This window comes from Aptenodytes patagonicus, chromosome 13 (assembly GCF_965638725.1).
Source record: "Aptenodytes patagonicus chromosome 13, bAptPat1.pri.cur, whole genome shotgun sequence".
NCBI classification, from domain to species: domain Eukaryota; kingdom Metazoa; phylum Chordata; class Aves; order Sphenisciformes; family Spheniscidae; genus Aptenodytes; species Aptenodytes patagonicus.
Window position 1 is genome coordinate 5439286 of NC_134961.1, and position 22223 is coordinate 5461508.

Consider the following 22223-nt stretch of genomic DNA (forward strand, 5'->3'; position numbering starts at 1 on the left):
CTCTTAATTTTACAGATGAGGGAGAAGCACGTTTGCTACGAACTTACTTGGAAGGGTTTGTGTACGGTAGGGAGATGGCGAACACACTGGCATACTGCTCTGCTGCAAAGTTCCTGTAGAGGTGAGGCAGCCTTGCCAGAGCTAGAACAGTTCAAGAAGAAAACCAGCACAGGTGAGGTCTGAACTCAAACTATTCAATATCACCGTTCAGTTTAATTTGAATTGTTTTGTTTCTTCCAAATCATCAGCTGACATGGAAGTTAACATCATGGTATAAATTCATGCTATTTAAGTTATAAGCAGCAAGGGGGAGAAAGCAGCTTCGCATTTCCCATCACTGTATGGCTGCACTACACAAAGCATGTCTCTTTCTTCAGTGTGTGCAAGCGCTTTAAATAGAAAAACAGTAACAAACAAGAGACGATCAAACATTTGTATCTTGAGGATGGTGCAAGGGCATCACCAAAAAACCCAGAAACCCTTACAATGCATTCCATATGACTAACAACCAAAATATTCAGTGCAAACAATACATTTACAACTATGGAAGATCAAAAGCAGGAGAACATTACAACTTACTTGAAAGGAATTCTAAAAGAGGGATTGCCATGTTGGCTGTAGCGGAAATGTGGGTTAATTTGACGATTAAGACAGGAAGTGCCTTTATGATGATGTCGGGCATCTCGACACTACAGACAGAGAGTGCCACAACGCACTGGTTTGCACAGCGATAAATAAGACCATGTTCCAGGCAATACACTATTTCACGCTAGAAGAGTAAAAAAAGAAAAAACCAGTCATAATACAGGGAAAGAGAAAACCCTCTGATGTACCACCGCCTGACTTCAGCTAGCATTTCAGAATGGCTTGCAAGGTATCACTACTGCAAGGCCTGTATGACGCGCATGAATTCTTATCCAAAATGCACTAACACAGAACCCTAATTAATGTTGCATGCATTTAGGCCAAAATTTTAAGATGGGACTTCAATCAAGTAGACTTTTTAGAAATTATTAAGTTTCCGATTAAACAGAATTTTTATGTTTATCAGGGTCTTCCAGCAGAGGGTAAAGTCACTCAGCGACCTGCAAGGGGGGGACAGGTATGGATGGAGAACACTGAATCCAACTGACCGGACAGTTACTGCTGCACAAAGCTAGCAAAGTATTTTTTCACCCCAAATACAGCAGATGCAGCTTTTTATAACAGAAAAGGGCAGCGTTACCTTGCACTTAAGTCTCCTAATCAGCCAGTATGAGAAAATGCTCTACTATACAGGCTCAGGCCCCATCCCCCCACGTCCTCTTACTTTCCCCATACCTGTTTAGCTTTGTCCAGATAATTATGGTAAGATATTAATGCCGTCAGTACTGGAACTACAGCCAGATGCAGATCAGTGCGAGAAAAGCCTTCTGGGGTACCATGGAGCCTGTCGGTAGTCTTTTTGTCTGTGAGCTGATACATCACACAGTAAGTTAGAACACCTCATGCTAAAAATACTCTCTAAAAGGCAGTAGACAGACACTGCCCATAGCTCCCTTTTCACATGTATACATACATACATAGAGAAAGAACACTCATTATTACCTACTTTTGTACCTAAAACAACCCTCACAAAAAGGGAAGGTGAGTGAGGATTGACAACCAGCATGCTAATCTTCAAAACACTAGACTGAAGGGGAAAAAAAAAAAACCCACCCTCAAAGAAAGCCCCCAACCAACTCTCAAGCAAACTAAGGATCTGATGATTATACATCAGTAGGGTGCATGGCATTACCATGTAGCTCAGTGCAGAGGCCAGGAGGTCTATGTTACAAGGAGAGGTTAAAAATAGCACTTTATAGCGGAGAGATTCAGGTAATTTGTTGAGGACCAACTTCAACACCTTCCAGTCTGTCTCCTGGAAAGAAAGAAAAAGTTCAGGTGGAAAATTTTTTGTACGATTTCAGTTCAGCTCGAAAGTAAGACCAATCAAGTTTCAGACAGCGTGCCACTTCCTAGGCAGATTTATGTCTTGCCGTGGTAGCTACATAAAAAGAAGTGGCGTTTAGCTGTCACAAGTGACTTCGTGCCTGTCATCCAGCTCTAGGTGCAATATTGGCACCACAAACTGGAAGACAACTTGTATCCAGATCTGACTGAGCTCAAAAAGACAGAGCCAGAATTCACTTCTCCTAACCACTAGCTCAAATTAACTTCCAGAGCAAGACAACCCCTCAGCACATAACTATGTCCAATACAACACTAATGAACAATTTATATTTAGTTTATTAGCGACCGAAACATTTATCAATTCTCAAAATACTTAAAAAACTTGCAGTAGGAAGGTTTCTTTTAGTTTCAAATGCCCTTTCAGAAACAGGATGACTTATCTGATCTTTGTTTAACAAACACATTTTTTGCCCTTGTCTGCTCTGAAGCAGAGTGAAATGAAAGCTTTGCTTAGTTTCCGAAGAGCTGAACTGGTGCTCCCACTGGTGGCTGTAAAGCTGCACAGTTACACGCAGATTCTGCCCAAGAAGGAGGATTTACGTACTGCTTTTCAGACGTTATTCAGATACTCTGGGATAGAATTCTCTAGCCAGCTGGTTTAAGCTGACATATTTCACGTGAAGATGACAACTGTCATTAAGAGCAGACGTACTTGCTTCAAACACTGCAGAAGGACGCCAAAGACCATTGAGTATGGCAGATGCCCTATACGAATGGTGGCGTTCTGGGAAGGCACGCTGGGACTTCCTGAAGGCGGAGAGAGCGTACCGGTAGGCTTTTTCTCAGAAGCCCTCTTCTCTGCTTCTCTACAACATGGAAAGGGAGAAAAATACATGTAATGTAAAATCAAGATCAGAACGGCCTATTCATGTGACCAACGGTGCTGCCCTATTTGGTAGCCAGTTTCATGACCAAGCAACAATATAAATTGCATTTTCTATTAAAAACCACAGGAGTGCCCAGTAGACGGACAGCAATGAGTCAGTTTGGTCAGGTTAAGGATTTTTCTATCCAGGCCCCTAGCAAATTTAGAAAGATATCTTTTGGGGCATGTTACACAAAGAACTTCAGACCAAGCTATAAAAATAGCCAGATTTGTACAAATCATTGAATCAAACCTCAGTGTGAAAATTGGTTTCAGGCAGGAAACTGACAATATTTTTGTTAAGTTTTGTGAGTGGGAACAGAAATTTCAAGTCTGAGATTGAGAGCTCTGTAGATAAGTGATTTGTAAGAACAATTCACCAATGAGTTATTAGTTGAGACAATCCTAGGCTGTAACTACAGACTTGTCTAGCAGCTGATTCATCAGGATTCGGAAGATTTAGAAAAACTGCAGATTGCTACTGATGGACCATTAAGCTCGTGCAAAATACCAAAACAGCTTTTGCTTAATGCAATGAGAAACCTACACAAAATCACACAGACAGTAAGGGCTGAACCTCACTGCTCCATCCTTGTTGGAAAGGCCAAGACGGTGGAGGGAGTCAGCTCGAAGCATCAGCAGGAAATCAAACACCTGTAACAGAGAAGACACTGGAATCACTCAAAACCCAAGCCAGTGGAATACTCTCGCACCTCCCCATGCGATACTTTTGCAAGTACAAAGGGATTTCTAATAGATGCTGTGGCTAGGTCTGTAGGAGGCATCACTTCTCGTGTTACAGTACATATACATACTCCTATTAGCCAAGAAACATCTAATTCTACTTCTGGCAAGCTCTAGAGCACACATTCCCCACTTGCCACTCAAGAATTCCAAAGACAGCATGCAGCTCTCGACCTGAAAGCATAGGTTACTGCTCATACCTGCAATCTGATGCTGCTAGCAACAGCAAGGCTGTACGCATATATATAATGGCGTTGGACGTGGTGAATCAGCATCTCGTACACCCGCATTGCGTGGCTGGAGGGTAAGCTGTAGAGTTTTGTCTACAAAGGAACAGAAACAGAAATCAAAAGGCAGACTGACACTTGTTATTCAGAAATGTGTATCTGCACTGAGAATTCAAGAAAAACACAGCAAAAACTTGCTCCTGAAAGCAAGATAAACAGATGGCTCTGGACAGAACCTCTGCAAAGGCTCCAGAGCAACTCTGGCTGGCTCCAGAAGGGCAGTGGTTGGAAAAACCAGCTCTTCGCAACTGCTTAACCATCTCTCAGGACACCCTACCCAAACACGATGGATCTATTCAAGGTTATGAACACTCCCCTTCTGCTAGTTTATGAACACATCTGCCCTCCACACGTGAAAATGTGTTCATATTCATTGTACAATGGAAATTAAGAAAATAAAACCTTTAGCAAACAGTTATACAGTACCCAAAAGCAAAAAGAATGACCAAAACAAGAGTTAAAATATTAAGTGAACAAAAGTCAGAATATTTAATAGTGGGAGAACGGTTATCTAAAAAGCCAAGTCCAGCAGAAGACTATTCTGAAGAAGACGCGTTTAATGCTCTGCAGTATTTACCTGAAGAATTATCAGGAGTCCAAGAACTGCTGTCTTGACATCCTCCAAAGAAGCTGAATAAGATAGCAAGTCCCTCTCTTCCAGTTCAGAAGGAGATGAGAGAGAATGTGCAGCCACCTTTTAAAAAGAAAAGCAATACATGGTTTAAATCTGCAACACACCTTTTCTTTATTTCCATCCTGGAAGGTCAGGAAAGACTACAGCAAGTCATCCTTGCAAGAAATTCTGCAAGCTGTGCGTTGGTAGGGTTTCTAAAGCTCCCTTCCGCTCTGCACTTCAGGCTCACATCCTCCAAAACCCAGCAATTTTACAATAGCCTGCTGAACCACGCAAGTGATAACAGTCATGGGTTAGTCTCCGCAGTCACAGTAAGAGGATCTGGCAAAAGATGTGGTGGCGCTACTGACAATTGACCAAACTCTGCCTCACCTTTTCTATGATATCAAGCAGGCTGTTAAAGTGATGTGTGTTGCAGCCTTCAGCCAGATCTACGAGTAGCTGAGTGGCCAGTTTTCGGACTTGATGGTCTTTATCTTCTGGAATGTGAGCCAGCTGAGAGATCACAACCAAGTTTATCAGCTCTTCCTGCAAGAGGACAGACCTTAATAAGCCTTAACATTTTGCTGTCAGTTGTTCAATCAGCATGTTGAAGAGACAAATAATTACAAACAAAAGAACACTGATATTCTGATATCAGGCTTGTTCCTCAACTAACTGTTTGGTTCCTTGGTCTTTCCTCTTCCATCCATTTAAGTATTTCTGTATGCCATCCCTCCAAATATTTATGACTTTTGTTGAACTTGGATTCAATGCTTTGGTTTTCATCTATCCTACAGACTTGATAGCCCAGGCTCAAACAGACTGTTGACAAGGAATTTCTAGGGCTTGGTTTTTTGAGAGGAATAGGAAACATGCAACAGCATCATGTTTTCACAAATCTTGAAGGAATCCAAGAAGCATCTCTGCCCCTTCCTGTCCTCTGACACTCTGGGTACATTCCAAGGAGCTGAAGACATCCCCAGAGCTCTTCCGTAACTCCTCTCTCAGACAGCTTCCATCTTGGATTGCAATTAAACTGCAAGCACCAAGACAAGTCAATCTGCTCACATCAGACCATATCCAGACCTCATCTTTTTACAAAGCTTTTAAATAAACTCTGCATCTCTCACGTTGACTCTCCTTTCTTCCAAAACAAAATATATATAGATTTAGTGACCTTAAAACAGGGAAGCAAATACACAACCAGTTATGTCCTCAAAACACAGCAGCTCCCACTGCAAGTTGCACATACCTGTATCCAACTAAGGACAATTAAAAGGCAAGTCCTCCTACAAGCACCCTAAAGATACATAACTATTGTGTGCAACATTTAAAGCAGAGTTCTGCGCATTCCCCAGTGGCAGAGACGACCTGAAGCACACCATAAAACATGCCTCACCAAAGCCTTTCCCACCCACTTAAGATCTCACATGTGATGATCAGAAACAGATAAACACACACCTCATAGAACTGTCTGTTAATACTCAGGACAAAGGACAAGACATCCAGAACTTTAATACGAACAGCACTACGACTTTCGTTCCTAAAATGGGAAGAGCAAATTCAAGATGAATAAAATAAAGTTACTGATATTTAGGGAAGGGGGGAGAGGAGAAAAGGAAAGTAAAACTAAACTAAACTAAGAAACTTCTTAAGAGTTAGAACAGTAACTCTAGAAATCAGCTGAGCCTTCAATTAATGTCTCTACATATGAAACTAGATTCAAGAACAATTGGAAACTGGAATCCCAATTCAGCTTTTACTACTTCTGGAGACCTGTAACTGCACTTTTCCCATTTCCAATCCAAACTAGGAAGCACATGTCAGAAGAACAAGTGCTCTGGTGAGCAAATTTAAAACCAAACATATGGCACCGAGTAAGAGCTGCTCTTTGGCAGCATTTCACAGATGAGACAGAAGTTTGTTATTGCTGTATGTTGGTATTTTAGAGTACAAGAATACTTTCAGGAGTACCAATTCAAAAACAGATAACTTCAATACTGGATAACCATATGCAATCCTGATGCTTAAGAGGAAAGTCTTGTTTGGTGTCAGAACTACAAAGTGCTGTGGAGTGGAACACATAACTGCCTAAACTAATTGGAATAGCACCATCCAATGGAAATAAAGAAGAAAAAAAAAAGAAGTATAAATAACTCAGTGGAAAGTTTTTCTTCTGCTAAACAATATCCTTTCACGTACTGTGCCCTGGAACTACCATACTTCTTAGCAGTCATTTACTAACATTAGAACTTCAGAAAACAAAATTATCTAACATGAAAAGGTGGCAAGGAACATTTGAAAGTGCCTTGTATTCACAAAGTTATGACTTCATACCTGAAGAATCTCTCCATTAACATCTGCAGGTTGTGAATCCAGCCATCTTTGGCAGGATGAATGGATTGAGCTCTGTATGTTATCAAGTTTAATACAGAAGATTCCTTTCACGGAAAGATCAAGAATTTTTTTTTTAGTGTATAAGCAAATACAATATATCCATTCCCCCAACCCCCACCCCGAGAATAAAGCTCATATAAGTCCTTGCTGTGACTTTCTGACCACTTGCTATTTTAGGACTCCCAACTGTCAACTGTACTGAGTAACAAAATGGATTCAACTGGCAACAAAAGAAGACAATCGTAAGTAAAGTCTTACCGGTCTCTGATCAGCACATCTTTCCACCAGCTCAAAAAATCTCTCTTCAGAGCCATGGAATTCATTCTGGTCACAGAGTTCTTCTACTGTAGTCAAAAGATCATGTACAATGGACTTAAGTTCTTGGCTCTCCAGACTCTGAAACGGAGACAAAAACATTCCTAAAAGACTTCTACCTCACCAGAAAGCGCTAACTTTTAAATACAAGCAGAAAACTCGGTTGAGAAACACAGTATTGAGAATTGGGCTAAACCTTCATTCAGCTTCAAAGTTCACTGGAGTGTACAAACAGGAGATCAATTTGCAAAAATATTTATGGCAAGGTCTTTTGATTGAAAGCACATCAAGACAGGCTCAACACTTACCTGCAGCTGTTGCAGTAATCGCTCCATGATGTCCAAAAGGATATCCCACGTTACAGCTTGCAGCTCCTTCCCATACTTCTTTATTAGACGTGTTATGGACAGAACTATCTCATAAGACACAACTGCATTGGGACATGTCATGGCCTGGAATACAAAGCATTTCAGTCAGTTAACAGTTGGAAAGCAGTGATCAGAAACCCTCTTAAATCCAAATGAAACACACCTTACTAATCAGGAACTTAGCCCGAAGGTCTGAGATAAATATATTCAAGTCTATACCCACAAAGGGCAAAGCAAAGAACCATTTTATAAAGTGCAGTTATGCACTCTGGCAAACAGCTGCACATCCAATGTCAAATACAGTCCCATCTTACAGAGCAGACACATGAGGTTAAAGCTAGTAATTCCTGCTTGATGCACTTGGATGAGAAAATTTTAAGAGAGCTCTGAGGCTGTCCCTGAAGACATTGTCCCTCACTTTTTGTACCACACACCGGAAAGAGTGAAAGTTTTTGCTTTGTTTTTACTTTTTAAGCTTAAGTACCCACAATGTAGATATTTGATAAAAAGAATTCAGACTTTGCTTTTCTGGCCAACAAAGATATTCCAGAAGGAGGCCTCAGTTTCAAACTTAAATCCTCTGTTGTTTTACTGTTTCGCCATGCTTCAGCCCATACCCAATTGCTGTCTCTCATCTTTCAGGCCTACAAAGATCTCTTTGGTGCAGGGGACCACATTTTTGTTCCACATTTGTACAGGTCCAGATGTATACCTGATTAAAAAGTTCCTCCAGCATCCCATCCTACCTTGAGGAACGAAGGCAGCACTGAAGTTGGGGAATTCTTGAGTGAATTGAGGCGATGAGCACCCCATAGAGCCATCCCAACAAAGAACACAGCTCCTCTCAGCAGTGCTGCATCCGCCATGTAAGCTCTAAAAACAGATGGAAGGAAAGTCTTAGACCATGCTACAATTATTTTAGCGTACAAGAGTCAATAGGAATATACACTGTCACAACAGGACTTCCCAGCTGTTATACATCAGAGCCTTGCACAGCAATTTACAAACATTAAAAACAGAAAATCATTTAGTACAACTTTAAACAAAGGAAAATTAAATTCAGAAAAGGCAAAAAATGAGCACTTCAGCAGTGTAACTAGGAAGGGAATTCATTTCTAAGCACCAGAACCTTCAGCTTGTGCTACTGAGGTCAGTGACTCCCTATCTATCTCAGCGGGACCTCTACTGAATTCCTTGGGTTTTGTTAGATACACCTTCTTTACCTGTCTTCCATGATCCTGCACATGTTGTAGATGGCACTGTGTCCCAAATGAGTTCCCAAAAGGTTGCGCATAAGCTGCAAATTCAAAGAGAACACTTAAATATCCAATTGTTAAAACACTCATTAGCCTAAATATGCAGTTAGCTGGCTGATCATGCCCGCTTATGGTAAGTAAATGTGTCCAGCCATTTCCATGCCACAACAGCAGCCTGTCACATCACCCAAGAGGAAACTATGGGTAAATTCCATGGACATGACAGGACTTACACTAACAATGTGCTGATCCCTTAATACTTGAAATAATTTTTAATTTACTCTTAAAACCAAACTGAAATTTATGGCAGATGTGCACAGGCACATCTGACACTTCATCTATGAGGCCAAAACAGTGAACTCATTAAAGAAACAAAACTATGAGAAAGTTCTGACCTTCCAGCACGGCTCGCAGAGCTCCTTCACATTGATGGTACGGCACAAAGTGATGATAAATACTGGCAGGTTCTCTGATGGCAGGCAGTTATAGCAAACAACTGCATCTAGGACTTGCAAGGAAATCTTTGGGGAAGAGAAAGACAAAATGGTTATATATTTCTCTAGGAATAAAGCAGGTCAAATCCTAACCTGGCAGACCAGGAAGTCTTCTGGAAGTCAAAAGGGATACAGATATGTTTTTTGGTTTGTTTGTTTTTTTAAAATCATTGCAAGATGGAAAGTAAACCGTAAAAAGCACTGCTGAAAAATTGATTCACTTATCAAAATAACAATGCTCTGCTTGTTTTAGAATAAAATGATTATTGGTGTACGAGACACAATGGCTTACAAATACTTCGTAACATTGTATTAGCTCTCTTGTAAGATGAGAACAAACTGGGAGGAGAGTCTGATGATGGGATTTTGCTTGTAAAAGTTACAATTTCAAAGAATTTCTAAGAACGCTAAAGTACTAAGAGAGACTCAAATTACTGACCTCAATGTCCACAGATGATGAAGTCTGAATGCACAAGAGGCATATCTTGCTGTTAGGAAACAATATTTAATTACAATTGTTTGCTTAATATGATTTTAGGCAAATTACAAAGAGCCAAAACAGACAAGTAAATTGGCATGTTATTTTACTCATCATTCCCCTTACTGTGGCACTGTTGATAACACTCCTAGAGACACTGAACACTACAACCTCTTTTATAAAGTTAGCTTAAAGTTGCACTTAAATGCAACTCAGTGTGCCTACACTAATATGATAGCAGAGACCCTTTGTGAGACTGAGCAACGCAATCAGGTCCATCACGTAAAATGGGGAAAGCACATGCAGTTAAACTAAAACAGATCTGAACATTGTAAGAACTGAAAATCAAATATTTGTCAGAAATGTCAGGTATGACCTGGAATGAAACAGATCCAGATCGGATAAAAAACATTCCACTTATCTGTATATTGATCTGCAACTTTCTTCTGTAATTTACCACGAATAAGCATGTAGGAGTTAAAAAAAAAAAACAAACAACTTACTGGACCATGTCAGCTACATAGTCTTCCAGATAGCAGCTATTGAATTTCACCAGGTTCACTAAAACCAGAAGGAACTCAGAAGACAAACCAACATCCATCCACTGTAGTACAAAGTCAGCTTAAGAAGGAAAACAAATCGTTACAATATGCTTTCTGCCCAGAAGTGTTATCACTACCTTTTTCTCATATCACTGAATGCCTGTCCCTTGACTTATTCCCACCAAATTGAAGAGGGGTAGAGACAATACTCACCTAATTCTTCTTCTAAGTAGGTGATGTATCGTCCATTCTCCGTTAGAGCCTTGAACACTTCAAGCCGTTCATGCAAGTCTTCATTGGAGGGATAGTCCTTAATAACCTTAAAAAAATGTGCTCTGAGGATCCCTAATCTCTCACCCTTAAAAAAAAAAAAAAAAAAAAGGAGGAGGAGAGGGGAATAACAGTGTCACTAATGAAAAAAGACAGTTAAGGCCTAGACCTTATCAAGGTCTGTAACAGTAATCATCGTGCTTGAAATTATTTTCTTTTCCTACAGGCTATGAAAGTCTCCTGAAAATACCTCCAACCTCTACTGACTACTGACAATGGCTCAGGTCTTCTCAATCTGTTAAATCAGCACTCAGGGCTGGAGGCATTTTGTCCAGCAACACACAGACAGCATCCAATACACAAAGTAATCCATGGAAACTGCAACTGCCAGCACTGCCAGCGGAGCATTTAGAAAAAAAACAAGCCAACAAACTAGAATCAATGCCTATTCTTTTCGTAAGCATCTACCCCTACTTTTTCAGAATACTGAAAACTAGAACTTTGGTCTGATACAGTCTTACATTTGTATAGCACATTGTGAAATCTGAAGAATTCATAGTATGCTTAACTTGGCCAGGCTAGAAAAGTATCTCATACAGAACTTCTTGCATACCTGACATGCTGAAACATCAAAAAGAGCTGCAGACTAGGACTAATAGGTCTGGGCAAAGACCATATAAAATTAGCTGTACTATGCTGAACTTAACCCAAAGTATTTCCGCTTTTTCAAGAACATTGCCCCAAACCAGAAAAGTTTTCTACGAGTTGTATGAAAAGTTTTGCTATGAAGTCAAACCAAGACTTAAATTTAAATGCATCCTCTTCCCATTTACTAGGCACAACCAAAGTAAGAAACATGGAAAGTTGTAGAGAACAGCCACCCCATGTTTTTCACATTCTTACTCCGCACAAACCCTAGTTTAAGTGTAGTGTTTCTTCTACAGTTTGTTTGTTTTCACCTGTCCTTGAACGATTGACTTCAGCAGATGAAGAACAGCATGTCTGGCTTCGACGGGGCGCTCTGGCTGGAGCATATCAGCTACCACTTTCCATATTGCCTCCACTGCATGCTGAAAACAAACACAGGAGACAGGCAGTAGTAGGAAAGTTCAGCTTCTTCTGGGATCTTTACCCAGTAGGTCAGTCATTAATTACGGCAAGTTAACTAACAAGATCTCCAGGGATTTCATGTCCGGAGTTCTCTTCTGAAGGACGCTCTCACCTGCCCAGTCATAAACTCAGATGAACCACATGAGAGACAGCAAATCCCGTCCTACACGACAACTTGCACCCCAGTAACTGAAGTTCTTCATTCACACACTTACTTCAGCATAAACATTTGTGCGGAAACCTTCACCCAAATACAAGATGAGTTTAAAACCAATTTGAGGCTGCTGATTAGCAAGACAGAAGGAGCTAGCAAACACCTCTTCTACAGGATTACCATCACCTCCCATGAACCATCCTGAACAGGCCTGAATATTTGCAGCGTTCTCCTTCCATGCAGTTCAGAAAGCCCGTCAGCTATGTCCTCTCTGCTCCACAGCTGGTAGGTTGGACAAGACTAATTTCCTTGGCGTGGGAGCCATCCTTTTACAGGTTTGGACAGCACAAAACAGCTTCTGGGATTACCAATTTTAAAAGGCAGTCTAAACTACGAGAGCCTCTTATGATAGGTTAAGAGCTGTTGCTTAAGTTTTCATCCTTCCAATATTCACTGAACAGTTTGAAACTTACCTCTTCAATTTTTTTTGTTTTTGCCACTTCACAAATTTGACTGATTGCTCGTATCCTATTACTTAATCCACATTCTATGCTCAGTTCCTGGAAAGAAATGTAGAAATAAGCTAACAGTTTATCTTACTAGAAACACTTATCCATTTCTCAAAGGAGAATCATGAACCACTGAAAAATAAACTACACGTTTGTCCAAAATGATCTAACCATTAGTCATCACTGGAGCTTTTCAGGAATTTCTCCAAAAACATTTTTCCATTAGCAAATGATTCGTCAAAACTAGAACTTTCACAAAACTGGAGCCAAGCAGCTTTTCACCTCCAGAGCAGAACATCTAATTTTCTACAGAAAACAGTAACTCACTGGCTGTGGCGCTCGCCCAGTTCACGGGAGAAGGGCAGAGAAAGGAGGGACATTAAGTCTGGCTCCCCAGCCTTCCAGCAGGTAAGAGCTTCCCTTCACAGACAGGAAGGGATTCTGGTCTCCTTCTCCCTTTTATGTGTTTTCCTCCCTGTGTGCCAACTATTCTGCTTACAGACTTGCTGTACCAATTACTGGAATCAATTTTTTTTTTTAATTTTATTTTCACAAACCCGTAGGGTTTTCATAAAATAGAAACAGTTTCCAGCTTGTGCTAACTGCCACCACATAAATTTCATCAAGCTCAGACTATAAAAAAAGAGCAACATACTTTGAGGAAACACCCTGTAACCCGACATAAGACACCACCATCCTATCAAATATCTCAAAAGTATTCAATCACTGAATAACTAAAATGCTGTAACTTCAAAGTGAGTTTTACATCCATTTCACTAGAGAATGAATTGAGAGATAAGGTAAAAAGGCATGATCAGAGAGGGAATGAATGTCAAAACAGAAAGGAGAATGAGCAAGCCCTCCTTCCGATCCTCTCAGCTCAGGTAATCCAGGCACTATCCCCACCTTTACTACGGTCAGTTCTCACACCTTGAGTATTTCCGCAGTGATGATAAACTCTGTTTGCTTGCCCTCCGACGACTTTGAACTTCCCCGGGATGTTCCCAGCCCCAGGAGATTCCTGAACTTCTCCTTCAGTCCAGAATCCTTGCTCTGAGGCTTTGCCATTGCTGACAAGCAAGCAGTGCCGAGTCCCTGCAAATACAGAATGGGGTTTCTGTTAAGGGAGGCCCAAGGGGAATCTTTAAGCAGTAAAACACCAGTAACAGCCATCACAATGTGGCTTTTACAAACAGCTCTGGTGTCTCAAACCGTTTCAAAGAGGGGAGAAGCCCAACGCTGAGGATGAAACAGCGAGGAGCCCACACGCATGAGGAGCACACACCGCTCCTGCCTTCAGCACCCGCATCCTGCGGCTATCCGGGGAATGGGGACCTCTGGGCTATCATTTTCTGGGAGCTCTGAATGCCCAGCACCACCACAGCCCGGCACACAGAGCAACCACCATTTTAAAACCGCTGAGCTGATTTTTGAAGTATAAACACACACGCGTGCTTTTTGGCGGGTGTGAGCTGAAGTACTTGTTCCCAGTCCAAAAGCAACGGACAAGCACACAGCACTGTAAAGCAGATGTTGAAAGTAGCTAGACATAAGGAAGGACTTACGAATCTGAGCGTTCGAACATCCAAATGCTGCCATGGCAAGGAGAAAGAGGGGGAGCGAGAACAAGCATACCCATTACAGCAACGGCACATCGACAGCAACATCCTTCAGAAACTGTCTCCCCAGCCAGCCCCAACCCGCTGCCCCTCAGGGACCCCCGCGCCCGGCTCAGAGCGGGACGCCCGCTCCTTGCATGCTGGCGCAGCCCCAGCACCCTGCCCTCGGCACACGCTCCCAGACAAACCCGGCAGCCCCTCGGCTATGGCCCATGACCCCACGGACACACCACAGCCTTCCCCACACCCTGGGCACGTGCCACAGCAATCACTTGTGCTCCCCCGGGGACATGCCACAGACCCTGTCCTAGCATCGCTGGGGACATGCTGCTGCCCCCAGCCCCGGGGGACACACCACGGCCCCCAGCCCAACATCACCAGGGGACACACCACAGCCCCCAGCCCACCGCCCCGGGGGACACACCACAGCCCCCAGCCCACCGCCCCGGGGACACACAACAGCCCCCAACCCAACATCACCAGGGGACACACCACAGCCCCCAGCCCAACATCACCAGGGGACACACCACAGCCCCCAGCGACACACCACAGCCCCTAATACAGCCCAGGACATGGCACAGTGTCCCCGTGTCCCCCCGTCCCCCCCAGACACACCGGGACCACACCACAATGCCCCCACCACCACCCCGGGACATGCCCCAACCCCTTACGGACACACAACGGGGGACGCGCCACAGCCCTCCCCACCACCCCCCCCACAGCACACCCCGGCTCCCTGACAGGGGACACCCGGGGAACCCCCCGCCGCAGCCGGGGGCAGCCGCCAGCCCCACACACCCCCGGGGCACGGCAAGGCCCCGCCTCCCGCTAGGCCCCGCCAGGCCCCCGCGCACCGCGCACCCCGGCCCGGGCTGCGCCCCCCGCCCGGGCAACGGGGCCGCCGCTCACCCCCTCCCTCACTCACCCGCCGACCCCCGGCCCGGCCCGGCCCGGCCCCGCCGCCCCCGGCCCGCGCCCCGCTCCGCGCCGGCCCCCCCGCGCCGCGCCCCGCCCCCGGCGGAAGTCCCGCCGCTTCCGGCGCTGGCGCCCGCCGCGGGGCACGGCGGGGCCGGTAGTGCCCGGGGCCGCCGCCATGTGCGCGGCCGTGTCCGCCGGCGGTGGGCGGGCGGCGGCCCGGCGGCTCGGCAGGGCCGGGGGGGCGGCCGGAGGTACGGGGCGGGGGTGTGGGGGTGGAGATCGGTGCTTCCCGGGGCTGGCGGGGTCGTCTGCGGCCCCGGCCCGGCCTTGGCACGGGGAGGGGGGCCTGGGGGCCTGCAAGCAGGGGGAGGGAGGGCCCGGCCCGGCCCGGCCCGGCCCGGCCCGGCCCGGCCCGGCCCGGCCGAGCCGAGCCGAGCCGAGCCGAGCCGAGGGACCCGGGCATGGTGTCCTCGTCACGTCCCCCTCGGAGCCCGGGATGTGGCAACACCCCGGCGGCTGTCCTGTCTGTGGCACTGGGCGGGGGCCTGGGGACGCGTCTTGTCTTTCAGCCGCCTCCTGTGTGTTTGGGACAGGCGTTCCCATAGTGTGACATGTGTCCCCAACTGTTGTCACCTGTTTCCCAGGTCCTTCCCAGCCCTTCCTCGCCCCGCGGCTGGCTCTGGTTAGAGCTGGGCAGACGGGCAGTGTTGCTGCTGGGTTGGGACTATGGGGGAGACGACTTCATCCCTCGTCATGGTCCCCCGGGTGGTTTTGGCACTCAGGGCTGATGCTGGGCTCCGGTTGGAGATGGAGGCTTCTCTTTCCCCTGGTCTCTGGCCTGAAAATCTCTCTCCCGTCTCTTGCAGTGAGCCGGGTCCACAGCACAGCCGGCATCCCGAGGCGCAGCAGGAGGAGGAAGAGCATCGCCATTGCCTACGAATCTGCGCAGGGGGACGGTGCCGAGCAGGGGGCGTCGGAGCCCCAGAGACCACGCTGGGAGCCAAGGGACTGGCGGCAGCAGTTGGAGCGCATCCAGGAAATGCGGAGGAACAGAGATGCTCCCGTCGATGAGATGGGAGTGGAGAAGTGTTACGACAGCAGCGCACCTCCACAGGTAACAACACCCTGCTGCCCTGCTCCGTCAGGCGGGCACATGAAAATACAGCCCTGCTTCCGCAGCCCTGCTTCCGCAGCCCTCCGGCCTTCCTCATCCTCACGTTGCCCCTGGATATGTCCCATTTTGGATATCTCCAGAACAGAAAAATAAACGCAAGGTGTATCAGGACTCTAGGCTGGGATCGGTCCCACAAGAGGTTACTGCACAAGCGTGCGTATGAGAGAAACCGTTCATCCTGCTAGAGGAGGAGAGTCGGCCGCTGCCTCTCCGCTACCGGGCTTGTTGGCTTCAGACAGTCCTTGTGAAATGGCAGTGGGTATTTTCTGAGATGTTCTCTGCTCGTATTCAGCCCATGCTGGGCATTAGAGACCAACTAGCAAACGCAGCTGTGAAAGGCCCTTGTCCTCTGCTTAAACTGCTGCCAGAAGAGTTAGCAGGCTGAACCAAGAGTAGGAGCTGAGGCAAAAACAGGATGATTTTGGACTTGGGAGTGAAAACCCTGAGAGTGTATTGTGGCAGTGCTGTCTTCTGGGGCAGGCTGGCAGGGCATGAAGGCACGTCCCTTTTTTCTTAAAAATCTCTGTTGGAGTCCAAGGAAAGTATCCAGCAAGATGGCTCTGTAATACAGAGGAAAAACAGCATGGAGAAAAGGTGAGGGGAGCCAAGAAAAAACTTTCCAGGCTGCTTTTATGTTCTTCAGAGCAGCACAGAAGCGTAGGTTGGCTTCCTCCCCTCTTGCGGTCCACTTTTAAGGGGATACTGGTTGAAAGGAAGGGCCATGCTGGGATGGCACTGTGCTCCCCAAGCCTGGGAACACAATCAAAGGCCCCAAATGACGCCTCCCTCTGAGGGGGCCATTTGCATCAGTACAAAAAACAAAGCAGAGCGAGGCCGTGGCGCGGCGCTGGGATCCGGGGCTGCAGGGCTGCGCTCTCCGTGCGCGGCGCTGGTGTGGGAACGTGGAGATAACCCGCAGGCAGGCTTGGCGGAGCAGCAGGAGTCGTGTGCTCCACAGCGACCTGCTGGGCTCTGAGGGAGGGGTCTCGAAGACACAGCTGCACAGCTTCGGCGCATGTAACGCTGTCCTTATTGCTGGCATCGTGCCTTGGGCTTGGATCCCTGGGGAAAACGGTTAGCTTTGACTCCGGATTCAGACAGCGTCACACGCTCCACAGCCAGGTGGGCTGGCACCAAGTGCGGCTGTGGGGCCAGGGGGACCATGGTGCACGATATGGAAATAACTTTTCTTCCCTAGGGAAGCAGGGTTGTTGCTTCCAAGAAAAAGGGGACGTTGTAACCCTCAGCACACACCAGCGCTCCTCACACAACTTCCATGCACTCGGAGATTACCCTACTTCCATGCACTCAGAGATTTTTCCTGGTGCACCAGCGGTTTTGTAAACTTTGTTTGTAAGAGAGCTGGAGGCAGGATTGTACCCCACGTTATCCTGGGTCAGTCCAGGTTAGTTGCATCATCCTCCTCATGCTGGTGGGGAGAGAATCGCATCCGGGGTAAAATCAGTTGAAAAATAGGATGGTCTGGGCTAAACCCTGCATGACAGCAACAGAGGAACGTGTGGGTTTTGTGCTTCATCTCCCAGTCTCTGTCATCCCAGTTCTTTAGATTTGGTTTCTTAAGGAGCTCTCTGGAGCCAGATTCCCAGTTCCTACTGAAGCATAGTGGGAAAGGGACGGGATTTTCCGAAGCTGCTTTAGTGCAGAAGCTGCATGAAAAATCATTGGGCGTTTGTACTTCTACGTCCTGTGGGGTCTCCTGAGAATCCCATCATCAGGAAAAGCTTTGTCTGACCCTTTGTGGCTAAGCACTGGTGTCTTTGGATGTGAGATACCAGCAGACAGTAGCTGCTCTCTGCCCTTTTACGCATGCTGACTGCTCGGATTGAAGGTGTTTCTTTTCTCCCTTTATTGTGTGGTGGAAGTAAAAGGTTATGGATTATTTCTGTTGCAGCCTTCCAGTTTCTTGTAGACGGATAGGGCTGAACCAGGGTAGGTCCATATTATGCACTGGACTGAAGATGGTGCTGGGTGGGAGAACCGAGCCCCAGAGGCGGCCGGATCCTCTCAGAGATCTTGGGGTGTCTCACTGTCTCCTTTTCCCCAGGTTATGCGCTACCAAGTTCTGCTGTCACTGATGCTCTCCAGCCAGACCAAGGACCAGGTGACATCAGCTGCCATGCTGCGCCTGAGGCAGCATGGCCTCACAGTCGACAGTATTTTGCAGATGGATGACGCGACGCTTGGGCGGATCATTTACCCTGTAGGATTCTGGAGGGTGAGTGCAGGATCGCGGCAGCACCCGATGTGCACGTAGAGGAACCCCCTCCACCGTCCTCCGTTCCCATACAGCTGTCTGAGACAGCTCAGAGGCCCAGGAGAGAAGCGCAAAGCGGGTGCAGGCTTGTCCTTTGCAGGCTGTACGCGTGGCCGGTCGCTGCGCTGACAGAAGGTGATGAAGGCAGGAGGTGGGTGCGAACCAGCCCTGCTCCTGAGAGACGGTATTCAGCCTGCGTGCCGTGCCCCCTGGTGATCTTTCCCCTGGAGTCAAGCTGAAGGCTGTATTTTACGCCAGTTTTAGCAATTTGTATTCACAGCAAGATTGCTTGCTGCAGTGCCTGGAGCGTGCCGGGGAGGTTAGAGCTAATCAGGTCTCAGCGTTTTGCTTTCAAGGAGAAATCAAAGACCTCTGTCTCCCCTCCGCAAACTCCAGTGTGTGGCCTCATGTAACATACACTCAGGGATGGTTTGTTTTCTGAGCTGTTTGTCTCTTTTCCCTACATTGGAGGGCAACTTGGATTTTTTGCCTTTCCCCTTGGTTTTCCAGAACAAGGTGAAGTACATAAAGCAGACAACAGCCATCCTGAAGCAGAAGTACGGGGGCGACATACCGAGAACTGTGGAGGAGCTGGTGCAGCTGCCAGGGGTTGGGCCCAAAATGGCCCACTTGGCCATGAACATTGCCTGGGACAGTGTCTCCGGGATAGGTAGGTTGGACCGTGTTTTCCCCATTCCTCTCCTAAATCCTGCCTGATCCATTCCCTGGGCAGAGGGGAAGCATTGCAGCTGGGTTATCTGCCTGCCCCAGGAGCCTGATAGCATCGCTTCAGTTTAGTCATCTGCAGACTATTTGGGTGGCTGAAGGATGCAACCCTCAACCACTCGCAGCGGATGAGTTGCTAGGATTTGCGTATGGACCCGGCTATTGTTTTGCCCCAAATGTGATAGCAAAAATCCCCAAGGGCAGTCAGTCCCTCCCCTCAGGTGCTGGTAAGCAGTGCAAGTATTGCCGAGTCGGGTAGGCATCCAAAAAGATGTGCTAGCAGAATAATGCTTTGAAATCTTTTTGGTGTCAAGTGAAAGAGATGTGGAGATAATTCTGTGATTTGGGGATACTTTTAGGATAGTCTGACATTTTTTCCCAGGGTTGCTTCCATTTAAACAAATCTCATTTGGGATTTTTGTTTGGCAAGCTGTAAGAGGGCAGAAGCAGGGCTTAGTCAAAATTGCTGTTTGAAATCGGTAATTCATGATGGGTCTTAGAAAGAAATGGTCTCAGGCAATCTGTAGCTACAGGATTTCTGATCTGTTTTAGTTCCTGCGGCTGGGTAGTAGGTGACCACAGGTACATTTGTTTATTTGCCGTGTTTATTGAACAGAGAGCGTAGGAGAGCGCATAGCTGTACCCCGTGGGGAAGCCTGCGGTGGAGATGTGCCCAGACCAGACCCAGGGCAGGTTCGCTCCTGCACGGTGCTCATTTGGGGAGCACAGAAGGGAGCGTGGCTGGCAGCAGAGCTGCCCGCAGCAGCCGGCAGATGGGGCTGGACGATCAACTGCAGGGTCCCGGCGGGCTGCCCGGCCTGGGGGCCCTTGGGTACAGATTAATATTCCAAGTGTATTTGCCGCTTAAAGGAGGAGCCCTGGGAAAGCTAGGAATGGTGCCACCTGATGAATGACTGCCGCCGCAGCGAGCACGCAGCCCAAGGTCAGTGCGGGCGGCAGCTGACTCCTGCAGCCCCACTGGTGACCGTCGGCTGTACGAAATGTGGCTCTTGCGCTAGATTTGACAGCGCTTGGGGTCTGTTGTTCTCTCCCTTCTGTGGGGGAGGGATGTCTAGAGGGAGCCAAACTAGCCAACTATTTTCCAAATAATTGTGTGCTCAGTTTTGATTTAGGAAGCAAGACTTAAGTCTTCCTGTTTACAGCAATTTCCTGGGTTTTGCCCAATTAGCCATAGAGACAGGTTTATCGCTGCTGATCTAACAATAATATACTTTGCATTCAGAGCTTTTTAGCTCAAAGCACTTTATAAACATTCGTTTAAGTCTCACAAACCCTCTTGTGTTGGTAGGTATTATGAAATGTGTTTTCCATCTGGGTAAACTAAGGGGCAGAGATTGCAACTTGCGTAACATCAGCTGAGACACAGAGAGGAAGAGAACCCAGGGCAGGCTGCCCTGTGCCTGCTAGATCAGAGCACGCGAACCTTTGAAGGAAGGCTGGGTCAGATTGTGTGAGCGTGTCGCTAGCTGCATGGTATGAGATACCCATCCCGTCTTGCTTTTGGCTCTGGCCCTAGGAAGAAAGCAGCACGTTTGTTCTGCGAGTGAGCCTCCCCTCCTGTTTCACTTGCCTGTTCCTGCCGGCCCGCGGAGGAAGCCCGTGCCGGGCGCTGTACCTGGTGTGCTGTGACAGGCAGCTTTTGGCTGTGCTCTCTCTGTTCAGGTGTGTCTGCCCCCACCTAAACTCTGGGCTCTCCCTTCCTAGCTGTGGACACCCATGTGCACAGGATCACAAACAGGCTGAAGTGGGTGAAGAAGGAGACCAGATACCCCGAGGAAACTCGGGTAGCGCTGGAGGACTGGCTGCCCAGGTGAGGCCTGAGACCCCAGCCTCCTTCCTCCACACCAAGCCCCTCAAGCTAGCTGCAGGAGCCACGTCTGCACACAACCCTGCTTATAGCATTTTCAGTGACTGCACTTTGCGTCCCTCCTCTTTATGGGGGACTAGCCTGCAGGCATTTCTCCTCTCCCAGAGAGCTGCAGCAGCAGCATCTCAGCTACTTGGTTGTTTCCTGGCTATCAGATGTATTGATCGCCACTAGTGCAGGCAGGTACCTGGAGGTCTTGATGCCCGATTCTTGCCTTGACAAGTTTACCGTGACCCAAGCCAGGTGCTTTTCTACACAGGACCTTGCTGAGCCTAATGGCCACAGCAATATCAGAGCATGGTTGGATTCTGGCCTTCACTGACACTTAATCTTCAGTATCAAGTGCCAGCTGACAGGTACTCTGTTGCATCTCCACATCTGGCATGTGCCTTAGCACAAGAGAATGACCACAGGCACTTCATGTGTCTGTCCTCTGCTCCCAACCCCCGTTCAGAGGGATCAGGAAGGGTTAGGAAGGCTGTTCTTAGCAGCAGGCTGGGACCTGCCTCCATGCGCCTCGGGAAGCCAAGAGGAATGGACAGTAGGCGAAAGGGTTCCATTTAAAAGCACGGGCTGTTCTTTAACCCCTCCGAGCAGCTGTATCGGAAAGCTCATGTTTTCCCTCTCACTGCAGGGATCTCTGGAGGGAGATAAACTGGCTCTTGGTGGGCTTTGGCCAGCAGACCTGCCTGCCTGTGAATCCTCGCTGCAACGAATGCCTCAATCAAGACATTTGCCCAGCTGCTAAGAGACGCTGAGGGGGGTCATCCGGTCTTCGTAGAGCAACAAAGCTGCTTTGGCTCAAGCAGCAGCAGCCCGGAGCTGAGCCCTAGTAAAGCTGTGCTTTGCACGGGGCTGGCTGCGTGACTGCAGGGAAGCAGGAGACTGCTGCAGCCAGCTCAGCATCTCTGAGGAGGGAGCAGCCGCTGGCAATGGCTGAGCTCTCGAGAGGAAAAAGGGTCTTTCAAAGTGCAGCAGTCCTGCTGTGTCAGTGCTAAAGGCTCCAGCCCCCGTGTGAATGCCTGAGCATGCCCGGCGGAGCAGCAGGCTGTGCCGCGTCAGGAGTGGCTGGAGAGAAATGCTTTGTCCTAGGGGATTTGCTGCTGCTTGTAGATACACATTTAATAAAGGTGGTGGGTTTGTTGGGGTTTTTTTTTCCACCCATGAGGTTTGCTGGCATCTGTGCGACACATGGCAGGGGGAGGAGAGCACGGGTGACCTCACCA

General features: G+C 47.4%; 2 protein-coding genes across 10 annotated transcripts in view; one reads left to right on the forward strand and one right to left on the reverse strand.

Annotated features, from left to right (window-relative positions):
• Positions 1-14963, reverse strand: part of TSC2 (TSC complex subunit 2) — a 35195-nt gene extending 20232 nt beyond the window's left edge. For 6 of the 7 annotated variants that reach the window (XM_076351403.1, XM_076351402.1, XM_076351401.1 and 3 more), the window contains exons 1-23: positions 13963-14062; positions 13328-13492; positions 12362-12448; positions 11584-11694; positions 10568-10712; positions 10316-10433; positions 9774-9822; positions 9236-9361; positions 8808-8881; positions 8331-8457; positions 7525-7668; positions 7160-7297; positions 6842-6945; positions 5966-6047; positions 4895-5050; positions 4466-4582; positions 3802-3924; positions 3405-3511; positions 2645-2798; positions 1778-1900; positions 1321-1455; positions 580-769; positions 48-141 (exon numbers count right to left, since the gene is read on the reverse strand). In XM_076351403.1, the coding sequence (XP_076207518.1) occupies positions 48-141; positions 580-769; positions 1321-1455; positions 1778-1900; positions 2645-2798; positions 3405-3511; positions 3802-3924; positions 4466-4582; positions 4895-5050; positions 5966-6047; positions 6842-6945; positions 7160-7297; positions 7525-7668; positions 8331-8457; positions 8808-8881; positions 9236-9361; positions 9774-9822; positions 10316-10433; positions 10568-10712; positions 11584-11694; positions 12362-12448; positions 13328-13492; positions 13963-14052 (2759 nt within the window). In that variant the 5' untranslated portion in view covers positions 14053-14062. Of the gene's footprint in view, positions 1-47; positions 142-579; positions 770-1320; positions 1456-1777; positions 1901-2644; positions 2799-3404; positions 3512-3801; positions 3925-4465; positions 4583-4894; positions 5051-5965; positions 6048-6841; positions 6946-7159; positions 7298-7524; positions 7669-8330; positions 8458-8807; positions 8882-9235; positions 9362-9773; positions 9823-10315; positions 10434-10567; positions 10713-11583; positions 11695-12361; positions 12449-13327; positions 13493-13962; positions 14063-14941 lie in introns of those variants that run through there. The other variant, XM_076351405.1, reaches the window with a different exon arrangement.
• Positions 14964-15109: 146 nt separating this feature from the next.
• On the forward strand, positions 15110-22161 carry NTHL1 (nth like DNA glycosylase 1). 3 transcript variants are annotated; one of them, XM_076351497.1, is made up of 6 exons: positions 15110-15185; positions 15801-16048; positions 18174-18344; positions 18894-19053; positions 20651-20792; positions 21632-22161. In XM_076351497.1, exons 1-6 carry the CDS (start codon positions 15110-15112, stop codon positions 21753-21755), a joined length of 921 nt encoding a protein of 306 aa, XP_076207612.1. In that variant the 3' UTR covers positions 21756-22161. The 3 variants fall into 3 exon arrangements, with proteins under 3 accessions (XP_076207612.1, XP_076207613.1, XP_076207614.1); XM_076351498.1 differs by lacking the exon at positions 20651-20792 and adding an exon at positions 20835-20940; XM_076351499.1 differs by having other exon boundaries at positions 20647-20792; positions 21632-21713.
• The last annotated feature ends 62 nt before the right edge of the window (positions 22162-22223 follow it).

What these genes read in the sequence shown, in the direction of transcription:
- NTHL1 (XM_076351497.1), top strand. Translation starts at nt 15,110, where the DNA reads ATGTGCGCGGCCGTGTCCGCCGGCGGTGGGCGGGCGGCGGCCCGGCGG. An exon ending in GGCCGGGGGGGCGGCCGGAG is followed by an intron (nt 15,186 to 15,800) that starts GTACGGGGCGGG and finishes CGTCTCTTGCAG; the next exon opens with TGAGCCGGGTCCACAGCACA. An exon ending in ACCCTGTAGGATTCTGGAGG is followed by an intron (nt 18,345 to 18,893) that starts GTGAGTGCAGGA and finishes TTGGTTTTCCAG; the next exon opens with AACAAGGTGAAGTACATAAA.